The sequence below is a fragment of the Zootoca vivipara genome, chromosome 12 (genome assembly GCF_963506605.1).
Source record: "Zootoca vivipara chromosome 12, rZooViv1.1, whole genome shotgun sequence".
NCBI classification, from domain to species: domain Eukaryota; kingdom Metazoa; phylum Chordata; class Lepidosauria; order Squamata; family Lacertidae; genus Zootoca; species Zootoca vivipara.
Genome location: NC_083287.1, coordinates 19,174,332 through 19,193,290, shown reverse-complemented (window position 1 = coordinate 19,193,290; position 18,959 = coordinate 19,174,332). Strand labels below are relative to the sequence as shown.

Here is an 18,959-nt window from a genome sequence, read left to right as displayed (position 1 = left end):
CTACAGAGTAGCACTGGGCGACTTTATTTCAGCTCCCTGACAATTGTGCCATGGAATGCTGCAGGGATACTATTGGAGCCACTGGGAGTGATCATTGGGGAATTTGGAGCACAGTGTCAACAGTATGCTGATGACACCCAGAGGGAAATGGCTATAAGCCTGGCTGTAAGCACAGGGCATCATTGCTTAAATGACTGCTAATCTGCCACCAGACTAAGTTCAAGGTGATGTTATTGACCTATAAAGCAGTGGCTTGCAAAAATGACTCTGGGCTTGCAGGGTGCCGCAAGCAGGTGTGCGCTTTGACCCTGCGAGCCCAGCACTGCTTTTGTGAGTGGTGTGGGGCTTGCATGGAGGGCGCCATGAGTGTTGCATCCTTCTCACGGCCCCCTCCAATTGGAGGTCAGCTGAGAAGGACACCACAGGCTTGCACCCTGGCCCGCTACGGTGCTGCTAGCAGGTGCAGAGGCTAGGGTGCATGTCTGTTGTGTCCTTCTCAGCTGCCCTCCAGCTGGAGGGCACTGAGGACGCAACTGCTCATGATGGGGCAGGGTGCCATGATGCCCCCCTCCAAAAAAACTGTCCAGGGTGATGCTCCCTTAGCCCCCCCCCCCAATACTATGCCACTGCTATAAAGCCCTAAACATCTTAGGATCAGGTTACTTGAGAGTACACAATCTTATGTATAGCTCTGCCTAGTCACTAAGATTACTAGATCAGTCTCTCCTGCCTCTCCCAAATTCAGCTGGTGATAAACTGGGGAGAGCCTTCTCTGTGGAGGCACCCAGTCTTTAGCAACAACTCTCCCTAGACAGGCAAGTGCTGACCTTGACTTATTTTAGGCACTTGACTTATTTTAGGCACTATTTGGAGACTTATTTATTTTCCCAAGCATTTGCTACTATTACTACCTAGCTTTTAGCCTTTCTGTTGGCGCTGTGGTTAAACCACAGCCTAGGGCTTGCTGATCAGAAGGTTGGCAGTTCGAATCCCTGTGACGGGGTGAGCTCCTGTTCCTCGGTCCCAGCTCCTGCCAACCTAGCAGTTCGAAAGCACGTCAAAATGCAAGTAGATAAATAGGAACCGCTACAGCGGGAAGGTAAACGGCGTTTCCATGTGCTGCTCTGGTTTGCCAGAAGCGGCTTTGTCATGCTGGCCACATGACCTGGAAGCTATACGCCGGCTCCCTCGGCCAATAATGCGAGATGAGCGCGCAACCCCAGAGTCGGTCACGACTGGACCTAATGGTCAGGGGTCCCTTTACCTTTACCTTTACTACCTAGCTTTTAGCATTTCTGTTATCTACTGTGGACATTGTATATTTTCTGGTTTTATTGTACTGATTTTTATGGACATTGTTGTGAACTAACCTGGAATTTCTAATGCAGGACAGTTTACAAATGTTTTAATAATAATAATAAAAATACCAGCATGTTGTCAGAGGGAGCAATTTAGAACTATGCACCAACAATTATTGGGACAGCATGCTAAATTCCGATTGTCCTTTGACAAGCCAGCTTTATTTGCATAATAATATTCAACACATTTAGTTTCTATTAAAATTTGGGGGAACAAACTTGTCCTGGATTTTTTAAAGCCTTATAAGTTCCAGAATGCATCGGGCTATTCCTTCTGTACTCTCACACTTTCTCTCAGCATAAGGCAGGTCTGAGTAGCTTCTGTAATAAAATCCCTTGACAAGTCCACCATTCCGAAAGATAGACAAAGACACTGTTTTACAGAAATATAGATTTGCTGAGCTGATTTAAATGCAAGTTGTGTAATGAAAATTTGAAGCTGATGTTTCTCCAGTCCAAAGAACAATCAATTTACCAAAACAACCCATGCTCCTCGGAGAAAATTATTCAGTCTTCTGCAAAAAGTACACACCTTCCCACACATTTGCGAACACAGTATCGCAAAGCAAATAAAATGACAGAATGTGTGAGACAAGGTATATTGTAGCATTCTCAAATAATACAACTAAGAGCAACTTCCCACATTCATTGACAGTTTTGAGAAAATATACTATAGTGGGATGGAAAAGTATACTGAAAATAAAATGAAAAGAACAATGTAAAGAAGTTAAACACAATAAAACAGTGTTCTTAGGCTATGTTTGAAGAAAAGGGGAGAATATGAAAGTACAGTAGTAGGTCCTCTGCATGGAGAAGATGGAGAAATGCTATTGGGTGTCAGGAGAAAGTGGAACTGCTCAGCACCTACTTCGCCTCTGTCTTTACTGAAAAAGGAAAGCAGTTCCCAACTTCGTGATAACAGAATACATGATGCAAGGAGGGAGCTGCAGCCCAATACAGGAAAAGAGGTGGTAAATTCAGATCTTCAGGGCCTGATGAGCTGCACTCAAGGGTACTAAAGGAGCTTGCAGATGGAATCTCAGAGCCTCTGTCTATAATCTTTGAGAATTATTGGAGAACAGGTGAGGTGCCTGCAGACTAGACAGGGCAGCCTCGAGCAGGTCGCGCGCCCTGGTGCTGAGGGGCGGAGATCGCTCCGGCGCCCCCGCCCTTGCAGGGTGTAGCATGGTTTCCGCGCGGCGCCCTGCCTACCGGCCCGGCGCCCTGCTCACACCACGCCACCGGGGGTCTACCTAGAGCCGGCCCTGCGACTAGAGGCAAGAAAATGTTGCCCCATCTGCAAAAAAAGGGGGGGGGAACACTCAAGTAACTACCTACTGGTCAGCTTGACACTGATACCAGGAATGGTACTGGAACAGATAATCAAAGAGTTGGCCTGTAAGCACTAAGAACCCAAACCAATGACTTTCAAGTTACAAGAAAGGAAATTCCAATTAAACATCAGGCAGAATTTTATGACGATAAGAGCGGCTCTACAGTGTAAGGAACTCCCTCGGAAGGTAGTGGGCTCTGCTTCCTTAGAGGTTTTTAAGCAGAGGTTGGATGGTCATCTGTCACAGATGCTTTAGTTGAGATTCCTGCAATGCAGGGGGTTAGACTAGATGACCCAATTCTATGACTCTGTGAAATGTGCTGATCATTGATAGGGAACTTGTGGTCCTCCAGATACTTTTGAACTACAATAATCCTTGGACCACTAGTAAGAGTTGGAGTCACACATCACCTGGAGCACAGCAGGTTTCCCATCACTGGTGCAGATGACAAATAATAGCATCAAGTGGGCTGGTCCACACACCTAGCTCCCCGAGCACAACAACTTCATGAACATATGGGACCACTGTTGGACCTCATAGTTGGGTTGCACTGAAGGAGATATGGCACTTCTCCATTATACAGATGCAAAGGCTGTCTTCTGTGATAGTGAAACAACTTTCTGGAGCCATGGCGCTGTTGCTGCAGAAATCACAGAACTACCTGAGTGTACCCGTGTAGAGGTGCCAGTTCCCGAATATGGTGTGTTAATATAGTGCAGCCTAGTCATATTGCTGTCAAGTAGCCCCCTAAATCCCTAAAGCAGGGAGCTGCCATGATGTGTGAATCAACACTAATGGTCACTGAACTTCTAGAGAGTGGGGCACATGTCCCGGGAGTTTCCATACCTGTTTAAGTTGTGTCTCAGAATTTACGTGCACGTCACAAATTTCACAGTGAAATGTTTTGTTCTGAAGCCCCGTGTTTCCTTTATTAATGGGTCCTTTGCCTTTGACACCTGCCCTGGGAAAGGCTTTGATTGTTCCACTCCCATTTCGAGCTTCTAGCATAGTTTTGTGCTTTGTGCCTGGAGACATTAGACAAGGAAATAAAAAGTTATTTCAGCAAAGTTGCATTCATTAGTCCTTTTGTTTCGGTCAACCTGTTGCAGGTCTTGCCTCCCCCGCCCCATGGTATCATGGGCACCTATCGGCATTCCCTGTATTACCATGATAATAATTAAGTAATATTTCATTAGCTCACATTTAAATATTAAATGATGCCCATGTACGCACGGAAGCAAGCTGCCGTCAATATGTAGTGACATGGTAGGAGAGGCCAGAGATGAAATGAATGCTTTATTATTATTATTATTATTATTATTATTATTATTATTATTATCTCCCACTGTGACTGAAACATGTCCTGCACTGAAAGAGAAAACCATTATATCTCTTTAAGATGTTGGTCTGAGTCATTAGCACACTTTTCAGAGCAGATTATCAACAGAGAATTGGAATTTTGATGCTGCTGCTACAGAAATAATTGACATTCTCTCAAAGCGACCTTTCATAGGAAAGTTTCGCTGTTGGTTGGAATACATTCAAGAAAATCTTTGCCTTTAGGGCTTAGGCCCAGGCTACCAAAGGACCATACTCTGCCATTAGGGTTGCCAGACATGATAGAGGACAGGACTTCTGTGCCTTTATTTGCCCTGCTCTCTTTTGAGTCTGGAAACCAAAGAGAAACCAGCAGACCCTTTGTTTAATTTCCAAGCAAAGGGTCTGCTGGTTTCTCTTTAAGGTTTCCAGACTCAAAAGAGAGCAGGGCAATTAAAGGCACAGAAGTCCTGTCCTCTATCATGTCTGGCAACCCTATCTGCCATACGAAGCTGCCCAGGCTCTGAGATCTTCATGAGATGCCCTCTTGAAATGAACGAAAGCTAAACAGCAGTGCCTTTTGTCCTTTTCTGAGATCCTTTTGTTTCAGTGGGTCTTTCGCAGGGAAATTTTCTAGTGGAGACTTCAGCAAAGGGGCCACCTCTGTCTGTATTGTTTCATGGTACTATTCCCTCAACAGTGGGGAGTTCAGGGTAGCTTTACATGGTCTGTTTCCATTTTTATGTGCTTGTCATGGTATTTTTATATACAAATGTGCTATTGAACAAGTATTATGAGAGTTATGAAGGAAAGCACAGAGAATCAGCACAGAGCCCAAAGCAACTAGAGTACTCTGAAATCCCCAAAGACTCTTTCTGCCAGCTGAAAGCCTCTTGACAACTTTTCTGTTTTCAAGCTGCTCTCTTTTCCAGGTATCTTTGTCTGCAGTTCACAAAGCGAGGAAGCCTATTCCAGTCTCTGCCTTGCCTGTCAGTAGGTGCAAGCTGACCACACAAATGGCAAGGGTGATCTACTTGACCTTTTGGTGATTAAGCCATGGCAGAACCGAAGGGACACTTCGAATTACAGGGCAATGTGCCTCATATTACCATTAATGAGAAGGAAGGTAAACCTGCAGCAGTTCCAGTTCCAGAAATATTGAAAAAAACAAAAATTGGAAAGCAAACTACATGAGATTCCAGTTTAAGAAATGTGGTTCCATGAAACAGAACCAAATAACTGAATGCAATATTGGCATTCCCATTGCTGCCAAAATAGCAGTGTTAACACTAGCATTATAAAAATATCCAGCTAAAAGGTGCAAGGTCCTATTAAGGGAAGCACCATTGGTTCTGTATTTGACCTATAATGAACTTGTAACAATATACATGATTTCACCTGTGATATGAACTATGATAATGACAGACAAAGGTAGGTATACAAATATATATGAAGGAATGAAATATTTGAGTACGGCAATTGTTAGAAATGATATAATACTATTGGTTATTGTACACACATGCACGTACAAACATTTCTTATTACCAAACCATTTTGGACCTACGGCAATCAGAAAATTTTGGAAATAAAAGTTCCCCTTGAAAATAGAACCAAAAACCAAGCTGCCGGGGCACCATTGACATGCATAGAGCACTTATCCTTATTTTAAAAATGCTAATTAAATACATGTTCCTTGCTGTACGAGTGCTCGTGGTGCAATAACCATGACCAATGAGAGAGGCAGATTGGATACGGAATGTTTTAATAACTAATCCAACTCATTCCACAAACCCATTATGAATTTAGGAGAAAGGCAGAACAATATTGGGTGATATTGAGGAGACACAATTAAATCCATTGATTTCAGGGAATCTTCTGAGTATGAGTTGTGTGGCTGGCATCAATTCATTTTAAATGTCTGGACTAAGCAAAATATTTTACAGAATAAAGACGGGTATGTCATAGAGTAAAAGATGTTGAATTCTATTACAGTTATTTTTTGTTTTACTGTAAACGAATTTTAATATCTAAAATGTAGGATTTTTTTTAATCTTAAAAACAACAACACCTTTATAAAGAGTGAGTAGGCCATTTGGATTTGCTTCACTGATGCATCTGGGTTGATTAGAGCAGGCATCCCCAAACTTCGGCCCTCCAAATGTTTTGGACTACAATTCCCATCTTCCCCGACCACTGGTCCTGTTAGCTAGGGATCATGGGAGTTGTAGGCCAAAACATCTGGAGGGCCGCAGTTTGGGGGTGCCTGGATTAGAGCCTAAGAGTACTAAAGTACATAGAGGGAGGAAATCCTCAACCATGAGAGAGGTTCAGCACTGGAAAAACACACTTTGGTTTTGGAGATTTTTAAGGATTTTTCACCTTAAATGTTTAGAATTGAGAGCATTTGCCAATCATGTTTTTGACATAGAGCATCCTGCCCTGACATTATCAAAAGTGTACAGTTCAGGTGGCTTAAAAGTGCTCTGCAAAGGGCATATCAAGAGTGATGCTGAAGACTTTTAAGCTGGGGCATGTCACTTGTGAGTGCTCTTAATGTTGAAGAATAAATGGGAAACTGCCATTTAAAAACAAATACGCAAATAGCCAATTGAACACACTGGATTTTACGGTGTGGGAAATGTGAAAGCCACTTCTGAAAACTACCTAACTCAGAGAGTCCACCCCTACCAGATTGTGCATTTCCTTTTATGTGCAGCAATGCCAATTAATGTTCCGTTTGGGACTGGGGACAAACAGAAGTATGCAAAGTAGGGCGAGACAGAGAGCATAAGCAGTCACGCCCTTCCAGAACGTAACATTTGGAACGGTTAAAAACGTAAGAAATTTAAGGAAGCGGATCGCTTGCATGAAGTGCCACTGCTCCTTTTCTCTTTTATGGCGGACTTTCTCCATGTCATTTTTATTCTCCAATACTTAACGAATTCCATGTAATTGCTGGCTTTCCACCGCCTCCCCACCCCCACAGCCCTGCAAGCAATCTAATCTATTTGGGGATGATAATTGCAGGGCTCTTTAGCTAGGAAATAAATTGCTATATCTCACCACTGTTGTGCGCCTCCAGTTGTGAGGCGGAGTTGACAGCAACCTTGCATAGTGAACAGTAGAGCAGCCGCTTGGCCTTTTCTTCCTCTGTCTCTCCCGAAGAGCACGTGGCGGCGGTGGTGTTGCTGCTGCTGCTGCTAGCGGCTACTGTGGGGAGTTTTTCAACTTTGGAGGTGATTTCCGTTGTCATTACACTGCTCTTCCGAATTTCGACCGTTGTGGTGGTTGATATTGCTGGTGCCTCTGTTGTGTTGCCTGCTTTGAAGATAAGGAGAAGGAGAAGATATAAGCAACAAAATACATCTCATGCAGCATAGAACTTGTAAGCTACAATGAGAAAGCGACTGACAGAACGTTTCCGCAGGTAAAGGGTTTCCTGGCAGGCGCAATGTAATGTCAACTTTGCAATGAAGATTTACGGCGTATGCAACATGTTCAAAACCACACTCCTGCATTATGTTTATGAATCTGAAGGGGATGGGAAGAGCCATCTTTCCCCAAGCATGTAGAATTGCAAGGTACCACCTCCTGAATCAATTAATTGTCCATTTTTGTGAGAACTGGAGGGTGGGGCGGGGGAGGGAGTGCTGTTTCGGTATTTCTGTGCCTTCAGGACCAAAGCAAAAAGAAATAAATTAACAAATAAAGACATATGGTGACTATTTCACTGCACACTGTTTATAACCCAAAGGGATACAAGTTCGGTGAAACACATTTAAAAATAGGAGTTTTGAAGACGGCGTTGTACAATAATCATTAAATTTTGTAATTAAGTTTCCAAATAATCTAAACTATGAAGTATTGCCTGCTTTTCTTTTCTTTTCTTTTTTAGCTGATAGCAATGAATTTGTTTTAATTAGTTCTAAATCTGACTTTCTCGCGGGACCTCAAATTAGCAAGCAGGTTGGCATGCAATACGGGAGCCAAGAACACTGTTCCAAGTCTGAGCAGCAGAAAACAATGATCATGAAACAGGCAGGCTACTGAACTTATGTTGCTGAAAGCACATGCCAAAGATCGTTACTTTTAAAAGCAATATTTATATATATTTGTTGATAGAGAAATGATAGCATCCAATTCCTCTTTACTTGTGGAGTGTGGTCTACCAAAGTAAATTGTAGCTGTGTGGTGTGGCCTGCTAGCTGCTTGGCCACTATGTTTCTGTACCCCCAAGTAAGGGGGTGGGGGAAGGAAGTATGATTTGATATGATATTTGTATACTGCTTTTCTCAACAAAAATGTTGAGCTCAAAGTGGCTCAACAACAATATTAAAAATTAACAAACTGTAATCGTATGAAAACGAAACAGCATATGAATAAGGCAAAAGAATAAACAAATTCATCAAATAATTGGTTAGTGGGCAGCATTCAGCCACAAACTTTGCAAGCCTTGTCTATTCAACTCACTGATACTTTTCATAGAATAGAAAATAATTCCATGCCCTCCAACATCTTGAGTCCCCAAATCAGGTTGTATGTCTTCCCACCTGTGCTCCTGTATGAGTTGCGTGAGATCATGGAGCCAAAAATATGTGCTTTTTTGGAGCTATGTTAGTATGGTGCCCCAAAAACATGCCCCCCAAAGTGTGTTTGGGGGTGCTTTTTGGCGGCAAGATCTCGGCACAAAATCATGTGAGATCGTGACACCCCAAATGGCCACCGTCCTCTCGTGCGAGAAAATGGGGTGCTCCTTTTTCTCCCCTGGGATACTTGCAGGGTATGTAGTTCTGTATGAAGTATGTCATTTATCCAGAATCCAAGCAAAGAGCACCTCTTGCAAGTAGAAGTTTACTGAACAAAATACATCCAAATGGGTTTCAAGCCGATCATTCTTTTGCAATATGCTAACATTCTGTATAACTTTAGACACAAGGGGAAAAAAATATCTAGGAGCATGTTTACGTGCAAACATTTACATGTAGGAATCTATTACCACAATCCACCACCCCATCTGAAGAGTGGCTTCCTATTCCACAGATGTTCACTGTATTTCAGAATTCCCCACTATATAGCTTGGTGAAAAGATCACTGAATCACGATAATGTTCCTGAAATATGTGTGTGTGCGTTGTGTGCATATTTTCACATTAATACGTGTAAACAAATTGTACCGGTGCAAATTTTTGTCTTTTTTGGCCCGTCTGGAGGTTTATAAGTAAGAAGTAGCTATTTACATATGAGAAACAGATAATACTATGTATATCAGACTACTTCTGGGTTAAAGAGAGCTCACTGCCCTGCCCTACAGATCAGCTTAAGCTCCAATGGTTTAAGTGGTAAGTTGCACCTCTATAGCACACCAGTGTGTTCTCGAAGCTACTAACATGAAGTCTGACCAAACTGCGGGAGGCAGTGGAAGACAGGAGTGCCTGGCGTGCTCTGGTCCATGGGGTCACAAAGAGTCAGACATGACTAAACAACTAAACAACAACAACAGCACACCAGAGTATCACAGAAAACCTAAACTCCATCCCTCATCCCAAGTTGTAACCTAGACATGAAGTACACAATAAGTTTTTGCCTCGCTGGTACCAAAGTGGTGCATCCTTCTGTGTCCTAGATGACCCTAGAAGCTGCTTCAGTGCAGGGCAAGCAATTCAACACACTATGAATGGATCACTTGGGGCTTGTTTTTTTCAGCAGCAAGAGCAGAGATGGGGCAAGAGTCACATCAAGAGATAGTGGCACTTTTAACCCGATCCTGCTGCACATTCTCCCTGATCTTTATTTATCTGTTGATATTATTTTGTTTAACTTCAAAATGCCCATGGCTTTCAAGCAAAGACAAAAGAACTACAGTGAAACAGATCAAACGTTACAAATGCAAACAGAGCCAGCAGAGAAATGACAAAGCACAAAAAAGGCCGCTCTAAAATAAATGGAAAGTTTGGGCAAGTAAAGATAAGTTTTAGACTGCCACTGAAAATTAGCAACCCATGTTCTGCTTTAAGGGTAGAACCTGCTTTGTCCGCCTAGCTCAGTACTGACTATTCAGACCTGCAGTGGATTTCTGGGATATCGGAGAGGGAGCAATTCCAGCCCTGCCTGGAGATGCCCAGGGCCCAAAGGCAGGCTTGCTAAGAGTAGAGATGGGCAAAAAACAGCCACCCCTAATTCAAAACTTTGACAACTGAAACAGCTCCTGAAGGGGTTTGGGAGCAGCAGCCTTGCAATTCTTAAAGAACAAAAAGCTTCTTGCCACTTCCCCTTCTTTTCTTGAAAATCTCCCCCCACTTTGAAACGTTTTTTTATCATTTAAAGCATTGCAGCAGTAGCAGAGGGGGGTGATCAAGCTGCCACCACTATTATTCCTTCCCTTTACGAATCACTGTGAAGGAAGAATTGTAGCCACCAGAGCTCTGCTGCTTTCCACCATGCTATCAGCAAGTCAGTGGCTTTAAAAACAGTTTATAAAAGGGTTACAAGAAAGGAAAATAGAAAAAATGAAGAGGGCAAGAAGCACTTCCCATGCTAGAAGTGTCATCCTCCCTCCTTTCCCCCTGAATCCCTTTTGGCCTTCTCCTTTAATCATTCTGCCTTTCCTCTTTCATTTTCCTTCTGGGGTTCAGCCAAAATACGCCTCCCCAATCTGTCTGAAGCCCTGAAGTGAAACAAATGAGGACCAGCTCTTACTCTGAGACACTCTGAGTTTGTGGAATGAGCTCCTGTGGGAGAAGAATGAAGAGAACCATAATATTTAGGAGTTTTATACTTAGGTTGAACAAGGCTTTTTTCAGGAATATACTGCAGGTAAACCGGTAGCACAGAACCAATTCCTCCATTTCAACCGGCAGGAATATATTCTGTTTCTCTTTCCTTCATTCTGTGATTTTCCTTTCGGAATTTTTAGACCTACGGCTTCAACATGATTAAAGTGTAAGTCATCTCTCCATGCAGGGAGACAATCAGCTCTAACAACCCTAGAGGTGAAACAAAAATTGCCTCTATAGGCGGGAGATATAATCATGCAGTATAATTAGAGTAGTCAGTCATGTTCTCTGGGGGAAAGGTGTGAAGCGTAGTAAAAGGAGAAAGAATAGAGCGTTTATTCCTTCCTTGAAAACCCCTCCTGCCCTTTTCCATCCCAGTGTCGCTTGATCAATTTATTTGGTTAACATAATTTGACTCTTAAAACCACCTGTCGCATCATGCACGTGCATTTCAAAAAGGGGAGCACTGAAATAACATTTTCTGGTCTCAACAGCAAATACAAAATCTTTGTCTTTTGACAAAGAAGATGTTAAAGTACCACAGGCCCAATTATCAAATGCCGTGCCATGTCAAGCAAAAGCCTTGGTACCATGAAAAGGCCTTAGCAATGATATGATTTCAAATAACCACCCCTATCTGTTGAAGCATCTGTTATATGAATATGTTCTTCGTCCAAGTTCGGCGCATCTTCAGTTTTGTAGCTTGACAAGATCATTTAAGAGGATTTGATTAGCCTACCAGTTAAGTCAATTATATTGCAGTCTTAATACATATCCTGCTGTGGGGGCAGCACTGAAAACCAAATGGTACTCAAATCCCGAGTCACTTTCACTCTTAGGATCTGAAGAACTACGTCAGCATTTGTTGCTATAGTGCAGGCATGTCCAACTGGTAGGTCATGATCTACCGGTAGATCACTGGATGTCTGTGGTAGATCACTGGCTCCCCCCCCCAAAGAAGCTCAACAACTTTGGCTCCCCTAAAAAAGCTCAACATTTTTCCCTGCACCCCAAAGAAATGGGGCTTTTCTCTCCCCTAAAAAAGCCCTACAACTTTTACCTAAACCCCTAAAAACGGGCCTTCCTCTTTCCTCTTTTGACCTGAACCCCCCAAAAGAGGGTAGATCACCGCCAGTTTTTAACTGTGAGTAGATCACAGTCTCTTGGGAGTTGGATACCCCTGCTATAGTGTGTCATCCCAGCCCTTGAAGACATAAGGAAGTGACTCAGAGATCTGGAAGGAAGTCAGAAATGCATTCAGTACACACGTGAAATGAATTATTTTGGTGATGTGGGCAAGCTGCATCATGCTATTTTCATACTAATGGCCTGCAGTAATTGTTCATTCTTGCAAGTGTCGCCACTCTGCTTTGGCCCTGCCAGGACCACTAATATCGCATGGAACAGGATGTCAGCATCCAATAAAGAGGGGTGATTAGAATTCACAACAGTTCTCTTTCTGATCTTAATCCTACTATAAACAGAGCTCTTAGGAAGTCTATAAAGGAGTAAACCTTGAGTGAAGTGGCAAACATAAATCCAAAAGTTTATTTTCATACTTAAACAGTACCAGAATGTACATAAATTGTATCTTATCCCCCCCCCCATTAAAGTGCAAGACACCTACTAAAGGAGGAAAATTATTTAAAGGAGCTAAGCACATAGGATTAATTTTGTGTCCCAAATATACCTTTCTGAATTTTCGTTATGCTAGGAACATAAATCCTCTCTGTAGGTTTTTTTTTGTAATTACAATCTTGCCTTATATAAATTAGTTCTGATCTGAAAAATAAAACCAGAAGATGCTGTGCGGTGTCTTTGCCCATTTAATTTGGAAAGGGGGACCAAAGCTCCTCTCATCAGGGCATAACAAAAACAAAGAGGAGAGGCTTACATAATGCACATACTTTATTGAAGAAGAGCTGATACTAGGGATTGTTTAACTGCAGTGTTCAAACTGATGGAATCCCAGAGCTGCCCCCTAAGATCATTAGGAGCCAGGTTTGAACACTTGAAGCTCATAAGGGCCAAACAAGACCAGTTCATAAGGGATAGACTGTACCTGATTTGCCTGGGAGCTCCCTATCACAAAACTTAGTCTGAGTAGGTGATATCTGATTCATTGCAGTAGCAAATGCTTCAGTCTTAAGGTATGTTGTAGTTTAGTCATTTAGTCGTGTCCGACTCTTCGTGACCCCATGGACCATAGCACGCCAGGCACTCCTGTCTTGCACTGCCTCCCGCAGTTTGGTCAAACTCATGTTCGTAGCTTCGAGAACACTGTCCAACCATCTTGTCCTCTGACGTCCCCTTCTCCTAGTGCCCTCAATCTTTCCCAACATCAGGGTCTTTTCCAAGGATTCTTCTCTTCTCATGAGGTGGCCAAAGTATTGGAGCCTCAGCTTCAGGATCTGTCCTTCCAGTGAGCACTCAGGGCTGATTTCCTTAAGAATGGATAGGTTTGATCTTCTTGCAGTCCATGGGACTCTCAAGAGTCTCCTCCAGCACCACAATTCAAAAGCATCAATTCTTCGGCGATCAGCCTTCTTTATGGTCCAGCTCTCACTTCCATACATCACTACTGGGAAAACCATAGCTTTAACTATACGGACCTTTGTCGGCAAGGTGATGTCTCTGCTTTTTAAGATGCTGTCTAGGTTTGTCATTGCTTTTCTCCCAAGAAGCAGGCGTCTTTTAATTTCGTGACTGCTGTCACCATCTGCAGTGATCAAGGAGCCCAAGAAGGTGAAATCTCTCACTGCCTCCATTTCTTCCCCTTCTATTTGCCAGGAGGTGATGGGACCAGTGGCCATGATCTTGGTTTTTTTGATGTTGAGCTTCAGACCATATTTTGAGCTCTCCTCTTTCACCCTCATTAAAAGGATCTTTAATTCCTCCTCGCTTTCTGCCATCAAGGTTGTGTCATCTGCATATCTGAGGTTGTTGATATTTCTTCCGGCAATCTTAATTCCGGCTAGGGATTCATCTAGTCCAGCCTTTCGCATGATGAATTCTGCATTTAATTTAAATAAGCAGGGAGACAATATACAACCTTGTCGTACTCCTTTCCCAATTTTGAACCACTCAGTTGTTCCATATCCAGTTCTAACTGTAGCTTCTTGTCCCACATAGAGATTTCTCAGGAGACAGATGAGGTGATCAGGCACTCCCATTTCTTTAAGAACTTGCCATAGTTTGCTGTGGTCGACACAGTCAAAGGCTTTTGCATAGTCAATGAAGCAGAAGTAGACGTTTTTCTGGAACTCTCTAGCTTTCTCCATAATCCAGCGCATGTTTGCTATTTGGTCTCTGGTTCCTCTGCCCTTTCGAAATCCAGCTTGCACTTCTGGGAGTTCTCGGTCCACATACTGCTTAAGCCTGCCTTGTAGAATTTTAAGCATAACCTTGCTAGCGTGTGAAATGAGCGCAATTGTGTGGTAGTTGGAGCATTCTTTGGCACTACCCTTCTTTGGAATTGGGATGTAGACTGATCTTCTCCAATCCTCTGGCCATTGCTGAGTTTTCCAAACTTGCTGGCATATTGGGTGTAGCACCTTAACAGCATCATCTTTTGAAATTTTAAATAGTTCAGCTGGAATATCATCACTTCCACTGGCCTTGTTATTAGCAGTGCTTTCTAAGGCCCATTTGACTTCACTCTCCAAGATGTCTGGCTCAAGGTCAGCAACCACACTACCTGGGGTGTACGAGACCTCCATATCTTTCTGGTATAATTCCTCTGTGCATTCTTGCCACCTCTTCTTGATGTCTTCTGCTTCTGTTAGGTCCTTACCACTTTTGTCCTTGATTATGGTAATCTTTGTATGAAATGTTCCTTTCATGTCTCCAATTTTCTGAAGAAGCTCATACGAAAGCTCATACCAAAATAAAAACTTAGTTGGTCTTTAAGGTGCTACTGAAGGAATTTTTTTATTTTACTTCGATCCAGACCAACACGGCTACCTACCTGTATCCAATTTTCTTGAACAGATCTCTGGTTTTTCCCCATTCTATTGTTTTCCTCTATTTCTTTGCATTGCTCATTTAAGAAGACCCTCTTGTCTTTCCTTGCTGTTTTTTGGAAATCTGCATTCAGTTTCCTGTATCTTTCCCTTTCTCCCTTGCATTTTGCTTGCCTCCTCTCCTCCGCTATTTGTAAGGCCTCGTTGGACAGCCATTTTGCTTTCTTGCATTTCCTTTTCCTTGGGATGGTTTTCGTTGCTGCCTCCTGTATAATGTTACGAGCCTCCATCCATAGTTCTTCAGGCACTCTGTCCACCAAATCTAAATCCTTAAACCTGTTCCTCACTTCCACTGTGTATTCATAAGGGATTTGATTCAGATTGTATCTTACTGGCCCAGTGGTTTTTCCTACTTTCTTCAGTTTAAGCTGGAATTTTGCTATAAGAAGCTGATGATCTGAGTTACAGTCAGCTCCAGGTCTTGTTTTTGCTGACTGTATAGAGCTTCTCCATCTTTGGCTGCAGAGAATATAATCAATCTGATTTCAATGCTGCCCATTTTGTGATATCCATGTGTAGAGTCGTCTCTTGTGTTGTTGGAAGAGAGTGTTTGTGATGACCAGCTTGTTCTCTTGACAGAACTCTATTAGCCTTTGCCCTGCTTCATTTTGAACTCCCAGGCCAAACTTGCCAGTTGTTCCTTTTATCTCTTGATTCCCTACTTTAGCATTCCAATCCCCTGTAATGAGAAGAACATCCTTCTTTGGTGTCATTTCTAGAAGGTGTTGTAGGTCTTCATAGAATTGGTCAATTTCACTTTCTTCAGCTCCGGTAGTTGGTGCATAAACTTGGATTACTGTGATGTTAAAAGGTCTGCCTTGGATTCGTATCGAGATCATTCTGTCATTTTTGAGATTGCATCCCATTACAGCTTTTGCCACTCTTTTGTTGACTATGAGGGCCACTCCATTTCTACTACGGGATTCTTGCCCACAGTAGTAGATATGATAGTCACCCGAACTGAATTCGCCCATTCCCTTCCATTTTAGTTCACTGATGCCCAGGATGTCAATATTTATTCTTGTCATCTCATTTTTGACCACATCCAGCTTACCTCCATTCATGGTTCTTACATTCCAGGTTCCTAAGCAATATTTTTCTTTACAGCATCGGACTTTCCTTTCGCTTCCAGGCATATCCGCAACTGAGCGTCCTTTCGGCTTTGGCCCAGCCACTTCATCAGCTCTGAATCTACTTGTACTTGTCCTCCGCTCTTCCTCAGTAGCATGTTGGACGCTTTCCGACCTGAGGGGCTCATCTTCCAGCGTCATAACTTTTATATGCCTATTGTCTTTGTCCATGGAGTTTTCTTGGCAGGGATACTGGAGTGGCTTGCCAGTTCCTTCTCCAAGGTATATGTTGATGAATTTTTCATTCCTCCTGGCTCAGTCTGGTTGGCTCTGACCTGTGACAGGGCCTTCTCAGTGATGGTTCTCCATCACTGAGAATGTCCTCCCTGCAGAGGTGTAGCCATCAGCCTAATTACACTTAGGGATGAATTTAAAAGCATTCCCATTTACCTGGGGATTTGATGGCTGGAAGATACTATTCCTAGCAACCTTGCAATTATTAGCTGTTTTAATTTTAATACAAACAATTTATATGCCGCTTAAAAACAATCGTCTCTAAATAACTTACAAGGATACAATACAAAAAGGCAAAAACCAGTTAAAGCTATAAAATTAAATTTCAGTTAGAACGCTATGAGAAGTGGCTGGTGATTTATTTTTAATTTATTTTTATACTTTTAACATGTTTTTAAATGTTTATTTTATTTTTCTGCTCTGGTTTTCTTTGAGAGGATAGAAAGTTAATTGACGAATAAAAAAAAATCTATCGGAGCTCCTGAAAGCAGTGGATGCTTTTGAGCAACCTTGGGAGCCTTCAGTTCTGCCAGGACTGGAAAGTTAAGGATGAGTCATTGTGTCAATAGAGGTATGCAATTTCTGGCAATACAGAAGCCAAGGGAAAGCTACTTTTATTTTTTTGTAGGAAAAAAGAATTTTTATTATTTAACCAACAACACACACACACACACACACAGCTGATGGCTGGAAGAAGATGGGATGGTGCCTTCCTGCTTCCCCCTCTCATCCATTGGCAAAGAGGAGTGCTGCTAATGGTTTTGGGTTTCCCCTATGGTGAAGGATCCAGCTGTGCCCAGGTGGGCAGAAAGCTGCTGCTTGCAGTTTTTTTCACGAGTACCAGCAGGTTGGCACCAGAGCATGGGATGTGAAGGTAGATCTGCTGCTCCACTCCCCCTCCCCCCGACCCAACTTAGGATTTCTCCATTACTTTACTAGTTCAAATGTACCACGTACATCAAATGTATTACCTTGCAGAAACAGGAAAAAAACATACTGGTACTTTTTATAGAGGAAACACCTGGAATCGTTAGATCTAAACATTGCAATATTACCCACTTGTCTGTACCTTTGAAGAATATTGTTACACGTCACCCCTATCTCCACAACTGTGCAAGATCCCAGGGGTTCTAGGCACTTACCCAGGGTCTGTGTTTCCTTTTGGGGGGAAATGAGCCACAGCAGAGGCTGTGGTGCCATTGTGATATGTGGTTTATTTGCGCATACATACAACCTGAGCCAACGATGGAGGACTGCACAGCATGCATACTCCAAGAGGCTCTGGCTTTTCCCATAGGTGTCCCAACATCATTGCTCTGACTCTCTCTCTCCAGCCTGCTGCTTCCTAACTGCGATCCCAAAAGCTCTCCCCTGAAACATTGGCATTGTCTTGAAAACAAAACTCTCAGTTGAGGGAGAGAGGGAGGAAGTCCACTCATTTGCAAATGAGATCCACCTTTGATTCTTTGTGTTGCTTAAATGGCTTATCCCCAGGCTAACACCTCGAAAGGAAATCTGACGTAATTGGCTCTTAACATTTGTTGATTTCCTATGATTTAGACATCTCTAATACAGGAAGTTTGCCTAACACAGTTAGCTTTTCACACATACTGATTCCAGAGGATTAAAAGTGGTTAACACACAGCTCATGAACACACATGGTTCTAGCTATCACCTACACACCTATCTTAATTAGCTTCTGACACCCCAAGCCTTAATTAAATTCTGGCACCTACAAACCCATAACAGTATTCAAAATCTGCACATTGTGAAGAGCACAGTGTCTTGTCCTACAAAGGAGGAAGGGTGCTTTTACAATACATATTACAGTGGCAGTCCAAATTCTGCAGGGCTTTCTTAACAGCATTCTTGTATCAATTCTAAATTATAATACAAAGCTCTCTATAAACCGTGCCTCACGAAGTGCATGTAACACTGATTGTTACATGAACAGATTGCTGTGCAAATCCACAGTGCGTGGAATAACACTAATTCATGAACTGAATTTGCCAGAATTTGCCACTTATGTAGAATGCAGATGCAATGCAACAATACTTTCTACAATCTAATAAAAGTTTAAACAAACTCTTAATCACAAACATGAAGTTTGTAGTATTTTAACTACAAATTGAAGACATCCCCAGTGATACTCAGTGCATATGAATATCAGCTTGGATCTGGAGCTCCCGAGAGACCTGCTGGTGGAAGGTGGGAGAGGCAATTTCTACCTATTTCTCTTTCCGCCTGCTGCGCCCTTGCTCTTGAAAATCTGCTCTCGAAGGTTGGAGGGGGGTCCTCTCAAACAATGTGGGTGTTCACATAGGGGACTGCAGGGGACACTGGTGAAACATACAGAACCACAGAACTATAGTTGGAAGGAACCAGGTGGATCATCTAGTTCAAACCTTGGCAGTGCAGGAATCTTTCACTCAACCCACAACCCTGAGATTAAGAGTCTCATGCTGAGCTATCCTTCATCCCCTACTCTTCTTCCAATTGCTATCCATTTTGGCGGGTGGCAGAAGTCCTTCTGTTTGTGAAAAGGCAACTCAGGATGCAACCCATGGCATGAGCGAGAAGATAATGTGGGCTGCGTGGGAATGCCATTAGCATTTTTCCCTCCTTGCTGCATGCAAGAAAGGAGGTGAATCCTAGAACTGCAGGACATTAACACTAAAAGTATCACATGAAACAGCTCTTGTTGCAAAAGGAAATAGGACAGGCCTCCTTATTTTAGCCCAGATAGTCTATCACTGTGTTGGAGGAAAGCAAGGAGAAAGGGACACGTAGGA

The 18,959-nt window shown here is 42.7% G+C and overlaps 1 protein-coding gene and 1 long non-coding RNA gene across 13 annotated transcripts in view; one reads left to right on the top strand and one right to left on the bottom strand.

The window, feature by feature from the left end:
• Nucleotides 1-18,959, bottom strand: part of ZNF385D (zinc finger protein 385D) — a 410,947-nt gene that overhangs the window by 5,329 nt on the left and 386,659 nt on the right. For 9 of the 11 annotated variants that reach the window (XM_060280667.1, XM_035129146.2, XM_035129150.2 and 6 more), the window contains 2 exons: nt 7,073-7,330; nt 3,539-3,717 (listed from right to left, as the gene is read on the bottom strand). In XM_060280667.1, coding sequence (XP_060136650.1) covers nt 3,539-3,717; nt 7,073-7,330 — 437 coding nt within the window. The remainder of the gene's footprint in view (nt 1-3,538; nt 3,718-7,072; nt 7,331-18,959) is intronic. The other 2 variants (XM_035129147.2, XM_035129152.2) reach the window with 1 other exon arrangement.
• LOC118091789 (uncharacterized) overlaps nt 1-18,959 on the top strand; it is a 145,662-nt gene that overhangs the window by 36,810 nt on the left and 89,893 nt on the right. The gene's annotated exons all lie outside the window — the stretch shown is intronic.